General features: G+C 43.0%; 1 protein-coding gene across 1 annotated transcript in view; it reads right to left on the bottom strand.

Annotated features, from left to right (window-relative positions):
* The window catches only part of LOC143293687 (fibronectin type 3 and ankyrin repeat domains 1 protein-like), a 45,645-nt gene that overhangs the window by 24,094 nt on the left and 2,567 nt on the right, over window positions 1-18,984 (bottom strand). The window contains exon 2 of the mRNA XM_076604849.1: window positions 13,195-13,375. Coding sequence (XP_076460964.1) covers window positions 13,195-13,375 — 181 coding nt within the window. The remainder of the gene's footprint in view (window positions 1-13,194; window positions 13,376-18,984) is intronic.

Raw genomic sequence — 18,984 nt, 5'->3', positions numbered from 1 at the left:
ACAAATAGATTGCTCGCGTCAATGAGGCAGCTTAAAAATAAAAGCTCAACGTGATTACTTAATAATATGCTCTTCTTTTCCCTGATTAATGCGCGGTTGAGAATTATATCAGTGTGACGCATGCTCCACAAAAGTGTCTGATACGTTTTCAACACACCACAAGTTAGACAGCGACCCGTGGTAGTGTAATACAAAGATGAAGAAAAAGAAAGAAAATAAGTATATAGTGATGTTTTCCAGCCTGGTCTTAAAGTACCGATACCGAAACATAGCTAGCACGAGTGCTTCAAGTTCACTGCCAATATTGCTGCTCCTGCATTCTTGCAAAGCGTCCTTTGAACAAACAAAGAAGATAAAGAATGCGCATGGTAAAAGCAAGCTCATTGAAAACTCCAATGGCAGACACAGAGTGAGAAATATTCAATTACAACTGACAGTGTCGTGCGACATTGCCTGGCACAACAGTCGGTTCTCATTGGGAAAAGTTTGTTTTTTTTTTTTTTTTTTTTTTTTTTTTTTTTAATCTTAACAACATAACACGCACTTTCTTCGTGGATCTCAGTCCTGATTAGACCTGTCTGAGCGTGAGGATTAGACCCGTAATGACGGGTATTCTTCACGATGCGTTGCCGAGTATCAGTGGTATTGTTGTATTTATATAGCCTGCAGTAAACAGAGAGACAGAGAGAGCTGATTAAGAACAAGAAGGGAAAAAGAAGAAGAAAGCATATGCCTGCACAGGTCAACATAGAGCTAGGCTGACTCAAGTGACGCGTTCATTCCATCTCTGCCAATCAAAACACGCTCTTTCAAATTGTTTTGGTAGACGATCAGGTTAAGGCCACCGGAGCAGCAAGTCTTGCGACAGAGTTCGATAGTCAATCGACCCCTTTAGGCACTGACAACTCCAAGAAGTAAGGAGGGGGTGGAGGGGGAGGGGAGGGGATGGGATTGAAATGCTCGTCATGCATGCTGCTTCTGAAGGTCCGGGGACTGACCCCCTTCACAGTGTTGGAAGTGGCCAGTTCGTGTGTCAGCCCAGCCACGACTCCTCCCCATTTTCCAGGGACTAAATCAGCCGTGACTGGCCAGCCTTCACAGCTGTTCCTCTCATGGTCCTCTCTTGACCAAGTCAGGATAACAAAAGGCCAATGGAGCGTGGAGAGAAAAAGTGTAGTTTGTGTGTATCGAGGTGACAACTTAGGTGGTGTGGTGGGAGAGAAGGATGTGTGTGTGTGTGTGTGTGTGTGTGTGTGTGTGTGTAAGCGATTGCAGGAGAAAAAAAAGTTACAGGTGTAAACCATGCTTCAGTACAATGCTGGAGCCTTTGTGTGACATTTTCCGTTCGTTCTGAATTAGTTATGGATCCTTTTTTGGGGGGAAAAAGATCTGGTAATTTGTAAACGTTGCAGTCTTAATTCGTAATCACTCGTATGATCTTCTCTGTTAAAAAGTCTAAAAACTTGCCCATAGGATTTTCTGTACCCCTGCGCCTAAGATTCTCTCTTTTTCTCACAATCAAACGTACTCGGCACTGCATATCGATATCAATTGCTTCTGTCCATCCCTTTGACATAAAATAAAAAATTCTTGGCTTGGATCATCAAACACAGCACGTTATCACGAAATAAAATAATAAATAGAAACCAATTATAGAGAAACGTAATGAAAAGAAGCATATGGACATAACATGTGTTTCATCGATTTTGTCTGTGGCGTTGCGAAATTGAACAATTTCCTAAATTGTCCTGTCGCGTAACTACATGCACATGCTTTTGTGTGTGTGTGTGTGTGTGTGTGTGTGTGTGTGTGTGTGTGTGTGTGTGTGTGTGTGTGTGTGTGTACCTGAGGTGGAGTATGTGAAGTGTGCATGTGTATGCGCGTTCGTGCATGTATATGTCTCAAAGAGAGAGAGACAGACAGACAGACAGACAGAGGGGGGAGAGACGCATAAAGAATTAGTTGTAACAAGGTGTCCAGTTACCATCAGCCCATCCATCATCCGAAGTCCAGGTTGACTGGTCGTGCAATCTCTCTCTCTCTCTCTCTCTCTCTCACACACACACACACACACACACACACACACACACAAACACACACACACACTCACACACACACACACACGTTCCGTCCACCCTTGCAAGTGGTAACAACCTAACAGCCATGATGTGTCAGGAATGGAAAGAGAGAAAAAAAATCATGTCAAGTGGGGCTGCCGTTTCTATGGGCTTTTCTGAGCCACCCACCATCCTCATTCCCCCCTCCCCCTCCTCACACGCCTCCCGCACACCATACTCGCCTCCTCAATCCCTCGTGCCTACGTTGTTCGTTTCAGTTACTTATCTATTTATTAATTATTCATACATACATACATACATACATACTACATACATACATGTATGATAGTCGTGTCCGACTATGACCATCAAAACAGCAGAGGAGACAGCTGCTGTTCCAACAATGTGGGCTAGTATTTGATCCTAGTGGAGAATGTCTTGCTCACGTTGCATTCCCACTCTCTCGACCAAGACGGTGCATATATATGTACATACCTACATACATTTATAAGTGTCTAAAATTCTTCTGTATTTGTGTTGGTATATGATTTCTGATTCGTGTATGTACCTTTTATTTATCATAGACCCCGGTACACTTGGTAATAAAGACATTCTATTCTATTCTTATGTATTATCCCCCTCCATCCCCCGATATATTCCTTGTGACCCCGGTACACTTCAGTGGTAATAAAGACACACTGTGTTCTATTCCATTCTTTTCTCTATATTTGTATTGCACTGCTGGCAGAAAGCATGGAGTGAAAAGTTCAGTCACCTTAACTCTCTGTCGTCGTTCTGAGACCGAGCAGCGCAAGGGGCTTTCAATCACTGGCCTTAACTCACTCAGTACGGCCAGTCCTCTCTTCTCCTCTACACAGACCCTCGGATGTCCAGTGGGTGTCTGAATGACCCAAACTTTAGCTTCTGTCGTCAGAATTGTGGTATTCTTTGTCAACTTTCACCTCTTCAGTATAAGAGCCTTCTGCTTGCAATATTTGGTGATGGTAATTGGGCTGAAACGCTGTTAACGTCGTCTCTTTCGCCGTCCGTATGGAGAGAGTTAAGTCTAAAGAAATATCATGAAAGATAAACTACGATCACACACACACACACACACACACACACACACACAGCGTCCCCCTGTTCCATCCTTTCCCGACTCTTAATGAAGAGGAAGTACCAAAACGAACCAATGTAGAACACGGAAAACCCACTATGGGTAAGACGGTCAAGTTCTCTCATTCCTTCTTTTCACTGGACTGAGCTCATACCAAGGAAAGCTTTCAGCAGTGTTTGGACAAACAGTGAACTCAAGGGTCAACACACGCGGTGTGTGCAGTAGATGGTGTAGCAGCAGCTGCAGTGCTTTACTCACTGCATGTATTTCTCTCCCTACAGCAAACGATAATTGATTGGGAGGCTGAGGAAAGAAAGGTAAAAGGGTGGGGGTTGGGGGGGCGGGGTAATGGGGAGAGGGGGAGAGGATCGAGAGAGTGTCAGAAAGACGGTTCATGGAAAGAACAGGTTCGCTTAACATGCTTGATTAATTCCCTACCCCCTATAATTAACCTACATACACATGATCTCCCGTGTCATTGATTCGACACGGAAGTTCTAACGTTCCCTCGTTCTCTTCTTCCGAGACGCAAGTTGAAAATTCCAAGAAGAAAGAGGGTGGGGGTGGTGATGGTTTTGGGGTGGGTCGGAGGAAGGGGATGGGAGAGGAGCCCTAACCACCAGTAAATGCTATCAATGTTAGTCTTGAAAGGTTTTTTTTTTCCTTTAATAACTTTATAACGCAAGCACACGTAATGCAGTGAAAATTGAATAATTGGGGCATGGTATGATTCGCTGCGACGTTACCCTCTTCCCCCCCGGCCCCATCACCCAAAGCATTTCTTCTTTCATTCACCGTTACTTATTTGAGTCACACACACACACACACACACACACACACACACGAACGCATGCGATCTTCCAATTACTATAGCACTGTCCCCTTGTCCAGGTACCCTCTCTCGCCCGCATCTCACCCCACCCCACCCCTCAAAAATTTTCCTCTCACTATACTGCACCCCTCCCCCTCGTCCCCCCCTCCTCCCCCTCCCCCATACACACACACACACACACACACACACACACACACACAACTCCTCACCCCCAGCAAAACGACCCACATGAAGTCCTCCAACACTGCTGTCTGAAGTGACAACCACCGTGACTTATCAGGGGTGGAGAGGAGGGGGCAAAGCGTGTCAAATGACGCTGTTGGTTCGTTTCGTTCGTTCGTTCTTTTACAGTAACATCGGCTTTTCCTTTTCACACCCCCCTCCCCCCCCCCCCCCCTTATATTCTCTTTGCAAGCGTTTACCTCACGCTACCTCGACAGCTGACTGGGGACTGGTTATAGTATGGGCTTGCTGGGTCGTTCCCAAGCCAAGCATTGCAAAACAGCTTCGTCATCTTACACTATGTGCATAAGTGGTGGCCTTGATCACTTGGTCTAAAGAAACAAGCCGTGTATGTATACCCGTACCGTGTCGACTTTATTGGCCATATCCGTGTTCCGTCCGCGGTGGTCGTTTACACTGTATCGGTTAACTGATTGACTTGTTTTCTCGCTCATTTGCCACTTTCACTGTTCCGGTGCCATCTTTAGGGGCCTTCCGCCTCATCTACACGTGTGTGTGTGTGTGTGTGTGTGTGTGTGTGTGTGTGTGTGTGTGTGTATTGTAGTGTGTGTGTGTGTGTGTGTGTGTGTGTGTGTGTGTGTGTGTGTGTGTGTATTGTAGTGTGTGTGTGTGTGTGTGTGTGTGTGTGTGTGTGTGTGTATTGTAGTGTGTGTGTGTGTGTGTGTGTGTGTGTGTGTGTGTGTATTGTAGTATGTGTGTGTGTGTGTGTGTGTGTGTGTGTGTGTGTGTGTGTGTGTATTGTAGTGTGTGTGTGTGTGTGTGTGTGTGTGTTCTTTCAAATTGTACGCCGGCTGCAACTTCGAAATCATAAGTCATTTATCAACGTAATAAGCACTGATATCATTACATTATCTGAAGTGCATTACACTTTCATACAGAACAAAAAAAGATCCGCAAGAGATAACTCTTGACATTTACAAATAGTCCCGTAACAATCACAGAAGGAAAAAAAAAAAATCATCTGTAGGAATCTGCTGTACTTTTTAACACGAAGCACATAAATATGTATACTGTAAGTGGTGCTTTTTTTTTTTTTGAGAGAGAGGGGGGGGGGGGAGGAATGTGGGGGGTGCAGTTGGGTTATGAAGATGTTTTGTCGGACTCGTAGAAAGAAATAGGAAGGGGTAGGCGTATCTCTGTGGCGTTTTTAGATCCACTTCGTTTAAACCTTGCTCAACTGAGACTGAAGAAACGACATTCAAATCGATATGACGATGCTTGTCTCTCAGAAAGTGTTACATTCAATCGCGGAACATCAACGCTTCTTTCTTTATTTCTTGAAGGACTTGCGTACTGTTTAATGTTTTTGATTGGACTCGTCTTCTTTCGTTCATTCTTTTTAACCGGCGTGTGTCCCTTTGGTGTTTACTTCCCTGTGCTCGCATGAAGTTTTTACTTACACCGCTCGCTCAAGCTATCACCACGATCGAAGAATTCGATACTTGTGACGTCACTGGCGGGACGGAAAGCTCGGCCATTAAGAGGTGCTAACTTTCCAAGTGTGACGTCAGTAACAGGACCTGGCGAAGTTAGCTATTACCAGGTGCTAACTTCCCATCGATTCCCCCACCTCACCCCACCCCACCCACCCACCAAAAAAAGGCTTTAAAATGAATATCGATCCCATTTTTCTTTCCGCCTTTTAATCGCCGGTGTGGCAGGAACCTGAGGTGAGACTGGCAATCCTGTTTTTGTTAAAGGAGTCCTCTATACTTTTAAGTGACAGAGTTCAATCCTTTGTTGGTGTGCCCCACCTTCCTCTTAAAAAGTGACAGGACGAAACTCTGTGTGTGTGTGTGTGTGTGTGTGTGTGTGTGTGTGTGTGTGTGTGTGTGTGTGTGTGTGTGTGTCTGTGTGTGTGCATACTGGTCTCCTTTTTATTTCATTCTAAGTTCCGGGTTAAAACAACAAGGGGTTAGATATAGGCCAAGAAGGCTCACGTTCATAAAGAATGAAAGAAAACGTAAGTTTACAAGTCCGTAAGCTGTTTTGAACATATTCTATGACTACACGCCGACTTTCAAGTTTCGCACTTGAAAATTATTTCGTCTTAAATTCGCGATCTTGTATATATATATATATATATATATAGAGAGAGAGAGAGAGAGAGAGAGAGAGAGAGAGAGAGAGAGATAGAGATGTATATATATATATATATATATATATATATATATATAATAATAATAATAAAATAAAAATTCAATGAGCAGGCTAATGTTTCAAATACATTTTGATCGCAACATTTTTACAAGGTCTAAAGTCTAAAATTATGTCTGAAGTCTGAAATACAGGGTCTACTTTTCAGCTTTGAATGCCATAATTACTGTCAAATGCGCTGCTTAGAGTTGCTGTGTAAATCGCTATTTAGATGCAAAGTATGCTTATTATCATTTTTAAGCATACAGAGCACATTTCTGAAATGTTTACAACGTCGGCTACAATCTTCTTTTTTTTCTTCTCTCTCTCCGTAGAGAAGAACGCTGAGATTCCCGGCGATTCAATAGTCATGAATTCGACAGCAACAAATTTTTATCACCCATTCCCATACACGCATGATTTGACACAGTTGAGTTCGTTGCTACCGATTCAAACATGTGTGTCAAAGACCCCGTGATACATATACGTTGAAGTCTGAAATCGCTCCAAAAGCCATGGCACGTGCACTACAAATTAATGGTAGCTGGAATCAAGTATGCTGCTTATTTCAATACAGCCAACTGACGTTCATATCATGTAGATAGATATGTAGATAGAGGATACGGACTCAGGGTAACAACAGGCCAATGGAGAGTGGAGAGAAAGTGTGTTCGTATGCATCGAAGTGAAAACTTAAGTGGTGGGGGAGAAGGAAGTGTGTGTGTGTGTGTGTGTGTGTGTGTGTGTGTGTGTGTGTGTGTGTGTGAGCGATTGCAGGAAAGTTACAGGTGTAGGCATGCCTCAATACAATGCTGGAGTCTTTGTGTAGTAACCTAACATTTTCCGTTCGTTTTTAATTAACTGGGGATCCATTTTCTTTGGAAAAAAAAAGATCTCGTGAATTGTAAACGTGTCAGTCTTAACTCGAGATCATTCGTATGATCTCTGCTAAATAGTCTAAAACCTGCCCATAGGATTTTTTGTGCCACTGCGCCTAAGGTTTCTCTCCTCATTCTTACTTAGGACTGAAAAAAGTGTGTGGATGATGGGGAAGAGAGGTGATAAAGTGCAACTGCTGCGACAGTTCATGAGTACAGTAAATCGTCAGTCTGAAAAACAACAACAAACAAAACAAAAACAAAACAAACATGTCTTGCATACTTTTGCGTGCTACATTAATCATCGTTTGACAAATAAAAGGCAAGTAATAATGTTTGTTATTGGTCGCAAATATGTTACACACATACTCTCTCTCTCTCTCTCACACACACACACACACACACACATATAATATAATATATATATATATATATATATATATATATATATATATATATATATATATATATATATACTGTTCGGATGGAAATGCCACAAACAAACCTATTGCTGACAGAAGCTGTGAGATACATGATATTATCGCGCAAAGTTTGTGTCTGTGTTTTTGTCGAGCTCGTATGCTCTCACTGTTTACCAGAAAAAAAGTATATTAAAGCGCCTGTTTGTGTTCCACTTTTGCGTTCTGTCAAACATAATTCTTGGGTCAACCAGTGGAAATGGATTTCTCTGTTGATCCAAGTTATGGTAAATATGCACAACACTTTCCTTGTATTGGCGCTCGTATGCCTGACATTGCTCATGTTACGGTATGGCCGAGCTGTGCGCTTTGAGTGACCTCGACCTTGCATCCCTGAGGTCCAAAAGCACAAGGTGTTGATGAAGAACTGGCGATATTTTGCAATGTGTTTTCCAGTCTTATCTGCTTTTTGTATTATTCACTTCAAATTTTAATTAGTGTCTTTCCACTACTCTGATTTAGACGAAGAATAGTGCGTGGGCGAATAACTATCCCGATAATTCAAAACACACATCGAAAACACAGGAAAACAGACAAGAAAAACAAGCATCCATGCCTAGTGAGGAAGTCAATAACTGTACATACACACCAGCCCTCCTACTCTCCTCACACTCCTCCACTGCTTAACACACACATACGCATGAACCACTAAGCGCTCTTACGTATTTCAGTTTAAACTAAAACTCATGCGCCGGACGAAGCAAGAGTATCCAGATGAGGAAGTTGGGTTGGGTTGGACACACCCTGCGTAGAGGACATGCCCACATTCCATGCCACGCCTTGGACTGGAACCCACAGGGGAAGCGGAAGAGGGGACGACGAGTCACCACCTGGAGAAGAACTCTACAGGCAGAACTCAAGTCCACCAACATGACCTGGGGTGAAGCCAAGAGAACAGCCCAAGACAGAGCGAGATGGAGATCTGCAGCGCGAGCCCTGTGTTCCGACCGGAACGAAGAGGATTAAGTCAAGTAAGTCAAACTAAAACCAACAGATTCATATCAAATTAAGTTCCTCGTGACACAGCAAGACAAATGTTCAGCAAATCGAAGACTCATTGTAAGATCAGAGTTAATCTGCTGCTTGGTCTGCGGGCCTTCAGAAAAACTCCTCCTTATCTTATTTCTTCTCAGCTCTTTCAAGACCTTATCAGTGCGGTTTTATCCCCGTTCCTTTTCTATAACAAAAGATATGGTGTAGTGTGAATGAATCAGCTCAGACGCTTTGACACATCCTTGAAACTGATCCTTGAAATTGACACTGAAAATTGATCTTCTCAGTTCTGGTTTCAAATCTTATCTTTCACTGGCAGCTTAGGGAAATCAATGGAATGCGGTTGTCCTCGCGTGGCGGGAAGCCGTCAATGGTGCTTCTTTGTCCAGTGCCATGGGGAGATAGTTCCTACTACCAACCTGACCCTACTTGGCAAGTGGTATAATACCCTCAAAGAACGTGTTTGTTTTTTTGGGGTTTTTTTTGGTTGTTTTTTTGTTTGTTTGTTTTTTTAGTGCAAGCATGTGAATAATGGTTCAACACACATGATTAGTCTGTTCATGAACAAGTTCAAACACAGTTTGAACATGGACGTCTAAGTATTGAGAGAGAGAGAGAGAGAGAGAGAGAGAGAGATGTATGGCTTATCTGAAAGGTCACAGGCCAGTTCAAATGGCGACTATATATCTTTAAAAAAGTTAATCACATTCTTCTATGTTTTTGTTTTATCATGTACGCGAGTACTATTTCACTAAATCGATTGTGCACGAAATCGTGTCGTCTTTTTAGAAGTTCGTTCGCGAAAAGCACACAGTTCTGTAAAAGAAGTTGCTCTTTTTTGTCATAGGAAGATATGAAAGTCAAACAAGTGACGGAAGAATCGAATGAGCTCATTTCTTCTGTCATCAACTGGCAGGACACCGAAAGAAGTAAATGGATTTCAGTCTCTGTAGTGTCACAGTAACATGAATACTCTTATTCAGCATCTGACTGGTGCATCAATTAAGTTTTCCACAACAAAAGAAAATCGAAACGTAAAACACACACACACACACACACACACTCTCTCTCTCTCTCTCTCTCTCACATTCTCTCTAATCCACAAACGAAGGGGACTCGAAACCGAATGAAAGTTACATCACATCACCTATTTGCTTCAGTCCCTGTTGAAAACCAACCAACGCAAACGAAAGCAAGCGCTGGCACGCCCAGGCTATACCTTAAACCACCATTGCGTTACCCAGCCTTTTGTTCCCGGTATCGATCTTCTCGAAGCGAATTTGTATATTCCGGGTGGAAACGGAATAAGGGGTGTGTTTGCTAAGTTTTGGGGCTGGTATCAACGTCCATGATCACTGTAGTGTCGAACCCCACGCAGTCGGTGAATGGCCGTGGCAGATTATTGACGTGTTTTACTCGGTACCCACGGTACCGGATCCGAGTGGTCGATTGGACCCACCCCCCTCCTCCTGTGTGTGTGTGTGTGTGTGTGTGTGTGTGTGCGTGCGTGCGTGCGTGCGTGCGTGCGTGCGTGCGTGCGTGCGTGTGTGTGAGTGTGTGTGTGTGTGTGTGTGTGTGTGTGTGTGTGTGTGTGCGTGTGTGTGTGTGTGTGTCTGCTGGCAAAAAAAAGTTAGCAAAACCCAGGACGGTATATTCTTTTCGAGTTTTTTTTTTTTAATTTATTTATTTATTTATTTATGTTGTTGTTGTTGTTTTTGTTGTTGTTGTTGTTGCTGCTGCTGCTGCTGTTGTTGTTGCTGTCTGCAGCTGATTTCCGCAGATCTGTCATCATAATCTTGATCGAGTCCGTGAGATGTCTGTATTTATGTTGTATTTAAGTGTTACTGATCGCCACCCTCAATGCCCTAAAATATGGTGCCAAGGGACTTAATCAAAACTTGAAACTTCCAAAGTGCGCGTGCTGGGGGGCGGAAGTGTGTGCTTGCGGCAAGGTGAAAGCTATAGTATACGGGGTGTCAGTGCGTTCAGAAATCTAGCAGTGATTAATGTGCTTTGTAACTGCCCTATCAGCAAGTTGCAGCCTGAAACGGTATCTCAGCAGTGAAAAACGGAACTGCTCAGCATCAACGTTCTCCCTCCCTCTCTCTCTCTCTCTCTCATTCATAAACGCAAACACACACACACACGCAAGCACGCACACACGCACACGTACATGTTCCAATAAACCTGGAATGGACTGTCAAAAAGGACTTTACCAAAACAAAGCACAAAAACGTTATATGAAAATTCATGATCGTCAACCTCTTTGAAACATAGATTAGAACACACACACACACACACACACACACACTCGCACACACACGCACGCACTGCACACACACACACATACGCACACACACGCGCGCGCACACACACACACACACACACACAGAGGGAGGGAGAGAGAGAGGAGAGAGAGAGAGTCGTTAAGATGTTCTTTTACACAGCAGTCATCGATGCCATTGTTATACGGACGTTATATGTTGCCGTGGGTTCACTTCAATTCAAAACACCGAACTGGCACGAAAATTCTCTCGTCTCAGGACTAAACGGGGAGATCGGATACGTGATAAAGAACATGGAACAGGAGCAGGGGATTTCAGTCGGCCTACACACGGACGCTTTCCATAATCACCCAAGCGTGGCGATGGTCAATTAAAGGACCTGTATCGGATCAGGCGGAGCGAGGAGGCTAAGCACCCACTACAACAATACTGTCCACGTCAGTCACCTGTGCAAAAACATTTAACTAATTAACAACGCCACAGACGAGCATAATAAATCCAGACAATCGGACTGTGACAGCTGAACCAAAGTTTTGCCAGGGGATCGAGCCACCAAGCGCTTGCCAAACGCGTATATCGGGGAGAGACAATATGGAAAGGACAATGACTAGATCTGCAGTGCTGAAACGCCACATACCACGCCTGTGGCCAAACAACAGAGACCGTTTATTTTTTGGAGGTTTTTTTTGTTGGTTTGTTTGTTATTGTTGTTGTTTATGGAAATGATCAGGTACTTTGTGCAGCCTTTCTCTGATTTACTCGAAGAGACCGGACATACCAACATTAGAATTGAAGCGAGGTGTGTGTGTGTGTGTGTGTGTGTGTATGTGCGCGGTTTCATGATCACGAACCCCTGCGAAACAGTATACTGCACAAAAGCAAACAATTTGGAAAGTCGTAAACTGATACCGAACACGGTGTTCAACTCGGGTGTTAGTTGCCGTTGTTGTTGTTGTTTTCCTTCTTTTGCGTTCGCCGCTGGGCTTTCAGCCCACGCTCACTCAACGGATCTGCGCATGTAACCTCACCAAGCTCTTTCCCGGTGTATGCATGAAAGTTTTTTTTCCTTCGCCATTTGGACGGTCATTCTCCGTCTTCGGTGGTATGCATGATGGGTATGTTTGCTTTTCTATATAATTACTGAATGCTGGCATTTCAACTTCTGCGTATATCAACTTCTGCAACTAAGGGGACTGAGGGCATTAATAGGTATGCACATTCTTGAACTGGGTAATCGAAAAAACAAAACAAAAAAAAACAGCAACAATAACTGATATCCATCATTAACCTTCGAGGCATGGCAACCGGAAATCGACCCCATTATCATCAGACTGAAAGTCCAGTGTTCAAACTACGTCGCGCTCATCGTCATTGTTTTTCATTGCCAACGTTGCGAACACTGTGTCGAGCTGACCACAAAACATGTGTTGACAGGTAAAGTAAAAACAGAAAAAAAAGAAAAAAGGTGCAGCCTGCATGTCATACACGTGCGCTGTATCACGTCCATCGATTGCCTTCTCATTGCACAACAGTGGTGGAGTGAACGGCAACAGACATGTTTACAATCACAACACTGCCACTCTTGATCCGAGCAAATTAACAGGATTGCGATTGTTTGTCTGCTCTGCAGCAGAGTAAATAATTCATTCTGATGTCGAAACGTGGCCAAGCACTTCATCAAATGAAAATCAAACCATGCCTTGCAGCCACATAGCGACAGTCATCAATCTGTGGATCTGTGTGTTTTGGGACTGTTTTACATCTTGAAACCGTAATCGGTTTAAACTGTGGCTGCAGTCGCCTACATGAAAGGCTAACACACACTACAGCTGCATGTTTGAAACGTATTAAGATTTATACATGTTCCTCTTAAATAAAGTTTTTGGAAACAGCATATTATCATCCCTCCAATTCCCCTCCGTTTTTCTCCCTCTCGTCCGGTCCCGAAATGATGTCAGCGCGTTCAGGAACGTAGCAGTGATTAATATACTTTGTCACTGCCTTATCAGCACGTCGCTGCCTGAATGGGTACCTCATTGAAAAACGGAACTGCACAGCATCAACGTTCTCCCTCTCTCTCTCATTCACACACACACACACGCCCGCTCGCGCGCGCGCGCGCGCACGCACACAAGCACGCACGCACACACACACACACACAGCCAGCTACTGACTTGTACACCACGTTCCAGGAGTTTTTCTTCCCGATGCCCATGTCCTTCTGCTCCAGGATGACCTTGACCGGCCCCTTGCCCTTGCATTTCTCATTGGCCTCCTTCAGGGCGTCCTCCCACACCAGCTCCACCGAGAAGTGGTTTACCGCCCCTACTTGCAGCGTCGGTGGTGTCCCCAGCTCTGACAACACGTGCAGCACAAAAGAATTAATAATATTTAATCCTCTGATCCTTAGGGGTGTGGATGATTTGAAGTAACACCATTGGAATCCTACAACAAAATGAAAACGTAAACAGCAATTAAAAAAACGAAAGAAAAGAAAATGGTGATAAAAAAAAAGAGGTAAACAACGATCACATCATCTTGTAGCTTAATCTTTCCCATTTTGATGAACTTCCCCATTTTCAAACACACTTTCTTCCGCGTACAGCTGCCTTGTAAGCCTACGATTTCTCGCAATCCAACGATTTCTCTCACTTCTCACAATGTGTGAGAAATCGTGGGAAGTCCCTAGTATTTTAATCAAAAAGATTTCCTTTGTCGTCGGAGTTGGGTTCTTGTCTTTTCCCAATGCAAATCTAAGAGAAAAATGAGAGAGAGAAACGGAAATGAGAAATGGAAGCGAAGACAATGACGATCATGAAAACGACAGTGGCGTGAGCGAAGACATCAACAACAGACATTGAAGGTGATGACATAGTACTTGTTAAAAAAACATATGTATGTGTACGAGTGAGTGAGTTGGTGAGTGGGTCAGTGAATGAGTGTGTGTGTGTGTGTGTGTGTGTGTGTGTGTGTGTGTTTCCTTTTATGTGTTTACTTGGCTGGTTGATTTGTTCTTTTCTTTCCCTTTGTTTTTTAAAATAATATTTTCATGTTCAGAGTGTCTTCTATGCAACTGAGAATCTTATTTTCAGTGCAGTCTTACATGCAAAAGCATGCTGACACAAACAGATGAACAAATGAGCAAGCATGAAATGAAGAACATTCTAAATAAATGTGACAGAAACGTTTGCATCACAACAAACATCAAAACTATCTGGTCCAGTTTTCACGCTCCCAACCTGAGGACAGAGAAATGTGAAACATCATTTTTTCTATCACATTTATGTAGAGAGTTGAATCATTTTGATGTTATTACTTGTTACATTCCTCGGGAAACATTTGATTCAAGTCTTGTTATATTATACTATATTTTATATATATATATATATATATATATTTTTTTTTTTTTTTTTTTTCCTGTTTGATTTAAGTACTTTGCCTAATTTCGTTGTTTGCTATTGATTCCGATGTTGAATTTGAGGTCAGTGCATTGCAGTGATCCATCTTATGAGAAATACAGTAAAGAGACGTGTTTCAGTGTCATTACTGTTGATGTCTTCAAGAACTCCACTTTTGTACTAGATTTTATTTTGTTATTTTTCATTATCGTCATTGTCGTCGCCCCCCTCTTTCCTTTTTCTTTTCATCTCTCTGATTTCTCTCTTTGATTTGCATTAGCTAAAGACAAGAACCCAACTCCGATGACAAAGAAAATCTCAAAAATTTAATGAGAGAAATCGTGGGATTGCATGCCTTCATCGCGGATACTGGAGTATACATCTGACGAACGATAAGAAGAAGAAACACACTCTCCTCCCTGCTTTCAACAAACTGCAAAAACTGAAAACTTATTTCGGATTCAAACATACAGACAGGCAGACAGAGAAGGGGTTGGGTAATTCCTTCCCTGATGCTCGCGTGATTCTCGCTAAACCAACCACACAAATTATTACATAAATATTTTTAACAACTTTTTTCTTCCCCCTTTTTGCTTTTGTTGTTGTTGCTGTTTTTTGTTGTGGTTGTTGTTGTTTTGTTTGTTGTTGTTTTTTGTTTGTTTGTTTTTGTTTTTTGTTGTTTTGTTTGTTTTTTGTTGTTGTCCGTCGTTTTTAGATTATAGATTCTTTTTGTTACATGACTACAACGTCGACAGATGGTATGACCGACAAAGAATAACCGACCGAAGAAAGCTTGGGGAGAGGACCCATCCAACTGTACAACGACACCGCCAAGTTCGAAAACAACCCATTTAAACTTAACTGGGCTGCAACAACACATTTAAACTGGCCTGCTGGACTGCAAAGTACGACGCGGGTAGAACGGTAGATAATTCCTTTCGAGTGCGACCTGGCCGTTCCAAATGCACACTTGATCTAAGCAGCCCCCAAAGAAAGAGAAATGCACAGAAGACAACCCCGACTCTGGATGTAGCCTACTTAGTTTGTCACTCGACATGGACCAGCAGTGATAGAGAGGGGATGCAAAGAAAGGAGATATTAGATAGAAATAAATAAAAGGAGAGACATAGACAGCAGCCACAGTCTGGCTCCACCTTCCCAAAACCTCCTTGGTCTCTCGATTCAGACAAGTGACGTGACAGAAAAGTGTTCTTTAGAGAGGCTGCATTGGCTGGAAACGATAATCATACGAGAGAGAGACAGACAGACAGAGAGACAGAGACACAGAGAGAGAGAGAGAACACTGAACACATTTCAGTGTTCATAGAGTGAGGGTGTGGCAGAGACAGGGAGTGAGACAGAGACATCGAGAAAGCGTGGGTGGATGTCTTGAGATCGATAACCTGACTAGCGCCATCAGTCGCCGGTCACCAATCTCCAGGCAAGCCACCCAAATAAGTGGCACTCATCGGACACAAGCTGCTTAGCGTCAACACTGTCAGGCAGACCACAGGGATCCTTTCCCACCAGACCACAGGAAGATCGTGGTGGTCATCGCTCCTGCTGCCTGCCTCTTCTCCTGTACTTTGTACGCTGTAGGGCTTTCAGTGTCTTCGTTCAGGTCTTTGAATGGAGGGAAGAGGGATGGAGAAGGACTGTTAGAGGAGGGGGAGGGCTGCGCCCACGCATACGTATAGATTCACACACACGATACGAGAATTATTGTTTACTGAACACAAATTCTCTCTGTCTCTCTCTCTGTCTCTCTCTCTCTCACGTACACACACACATATTTATGCATTTTTTTTTGTTTTTGTTGATATTTTGATTTATATAACAGGATAACGAAAGCAGTTATTTAACAGACGAACAAAGAGATACGCACGTACTGTTTAAAATTTGCCCTTTTATAATCTAAAAGACTGTTATTAGATTTTTTTAAATGCAACTGATGCTGTTTTTATTCAATATCATTCGCATACATACACCAAGCGCGCAACACAGAACGGTATGACTGATAGCAATAGAAGTCATATGGTCACTTGAATATATATATACACAGGGTTAACAATCCACTCGGTCACCAATGCTAACTTTATTTGACCTATAGTCCATCGATCACGAAGGGTATCTGCCCACTGGCTGTCATAACATGACCAGAAAAGTACAACCAACACCCATAACTTTCAAGATGATAAGAATATATCACCAATACCCCCCCCACCCCCCCCCCCCCCAAAAAAAAAAGAAGAAGAAAAAAGAAGACAAATAAATGAAAAGGATAAGGAACGATGTGTTACAGCAAGAGAAAATAAAGCAATCTGTTTCTTTCTTAAGCACAGACACAGATATGGTCTGTGAAGAATGCTGGCAAGATGATTTATGAATGGCAATGGCATGGCCTCGGATCTCTCTCTCTCACGCACGCACTATATATGTGTATGGGGTGGGGTGGGGTTGGAAATTGGTCAAAAAGGTCAAGGAAGTAATAATACCGAGTCAACAAGAACTTGTATTGGCAGTTCATGGCCAGAGGTCGTCGAATAGGGTAATCCTACCCTTTGAGAGGGCGCCACCTCAGATTTACAGTTTGTAGACTAGGACGGTTGCAAGACTTAGCACATGTCAACCCCAACAAAGGAGGTACGTTTGTGCATCATGGACTGACAATTCTATCAGATCACTTCTGAGGGGCACAAATCAGACAGGCCAAGAAGCAGCATTGTCTCTTTTCCTCCCTGTGTCTCCACATGAGATGTACATCTCGCACCCAGTACACCCGATAAAGAAGATTTGGCTGCTATTCTGCACTCTTCAGAGGCATGACTGCTTTGTCATTCACACATTTTTTTCTTCTTCCTGTGATCGGAAAAAGTATACTTGCTTAATTAAGTGCAGAAGCAGTTTTATGGAACTGTATATCTGATATCAACAGTGCCGACTTGCGATCCTGAGGAGCCATCAGACTTCAGGAGTTCCACTGGTTCTTGACAGAGCAAGCAAACTGCAGTGTATGAAGGCATGGCGTACTGATTCGCACACGCTGATCCACAGTATGGTTTTCACACACACACACACACACACACACACACACACACACACACACACGAAACAAAACAGCCTATTCACACAGCCTATCAGGAAATGCATGGGGGAAACAACATACTACTGTTGCAACTACTGCTGCGGCTACTACCACAACTAATAGAAATATTGATAATAATAAGACGAAGTGCAACAACAATACTTCTACAACCACACCCAAATCACATCTAGTACAAAAGGGAGTCTTTTTCGTCTTCGCCCTGAACTGTGTGAAAGAGTCACTGGGACACCGCACAGAAAAAATCTGTTCACCAGATACTTTGTCGTGCTGTCACGGGTTTCCTCAATGTCTTCACACTGTTATTCAGTCCAATATTCCTTTGCATTCTTCATTTCTTGACCGATCTTCTTGTTCATAACACTGTATCATTCATGATGCAGCGTGTCTTTGGCAATCAAATCTGGCGGAGCCCATCCGTATCCCTCTGCAAAATTCGGATTTTGTTGTCGAGGTTATTCCCCACATGCAGCAGGTTGTACAGGGTTACATAGTTACCAGCATCAGAGGATAATCTCTGACCTGACATGACAGAGAGGGTGCTATTTATTACACATCAAATTTTCATGATGACATTCCACTGATGGTGAGCTAGCTGGATTGAATACTTCACAAGCCATGAATCTGAAAAATACCAGTTCCTCATATCGTGTTTAGGAAACCCGTTCGGCTGGAACACACCACGGCACACATTATTTGACATGAAAGGATCATGAAAGACTTGTTCAGGCCCACACTACACGGGCCTGTGCAATATCATAATTATAGGAACTACATGTGATAATACAAAATATTTATGCTTGTATTATTGGGTTGAATGTCATTCGTATTCCACACTTCTTCCAGACCACCGTATATTTAGAAAAAGACAAATGATCACCTGCTATTCTCCCATGTTTCAGATCATTCTGTCACCACAGACGCAGTGAACTCTGAATTGCTTGTTATCATATGAATTTCAACTCATCAGTGAGGTGTCCTTGAGTCAAACAGTGAACACTGATTTGCTTGCCACAATACTAAGATTATGCTTTCAATTCCTATGACACAGTGATCGCTATATCATCTGTCAGAAAATTACAGTAAAACGTCTTTTACAGCCTTCATATGAAGCCCTTGAGTTTATTCAATTAACTGTGAGATGTTTGTCATCCTATTATGACAATGTCTTTCACCCCTTTCATGTGGCAGGCACAAATAAAATGGTATAACAGCTGTCTCGTTTCAATCATTGCGTTCAATGACAGTGTCACAATCCCCATGTGTCGTGAACGTATTATCAACACCGCCCATGTCTCCTCTTTTCCTGTCCCGTTTAAGGGGGGGGGGGGGGGGGGCGGGGCATGAATAGTATAATAATCTGGATTGCTAATTTTCATTCCTACTGCTGTCAACTTACCGGTAAGTCTCGTTTAATATTTCCAGTTATTCTCTATAATATGAGGACAAAAGTACCTTTGAAA

The sequence above is a fragment of the Babylonia areolata genome, chromosome 19 (genome assembly GCF_041734735.1).
Source record: "Babylonia areolata isolate BAREFJ2019XMU chromosome 19, ASM4173473v1, whole genome shotgun sequence".
Lineage (NCBI taxonomy): Eukaryota > Metazoa > Mollusca > Gastropoda > Neogastropoda > Buccinidae > Babylonia > Babylonia areolata.
Note: the sequence above shows the minus strand (reverse complement) of the source record. Positions and strands in the feature narration are given on the sequence as shown.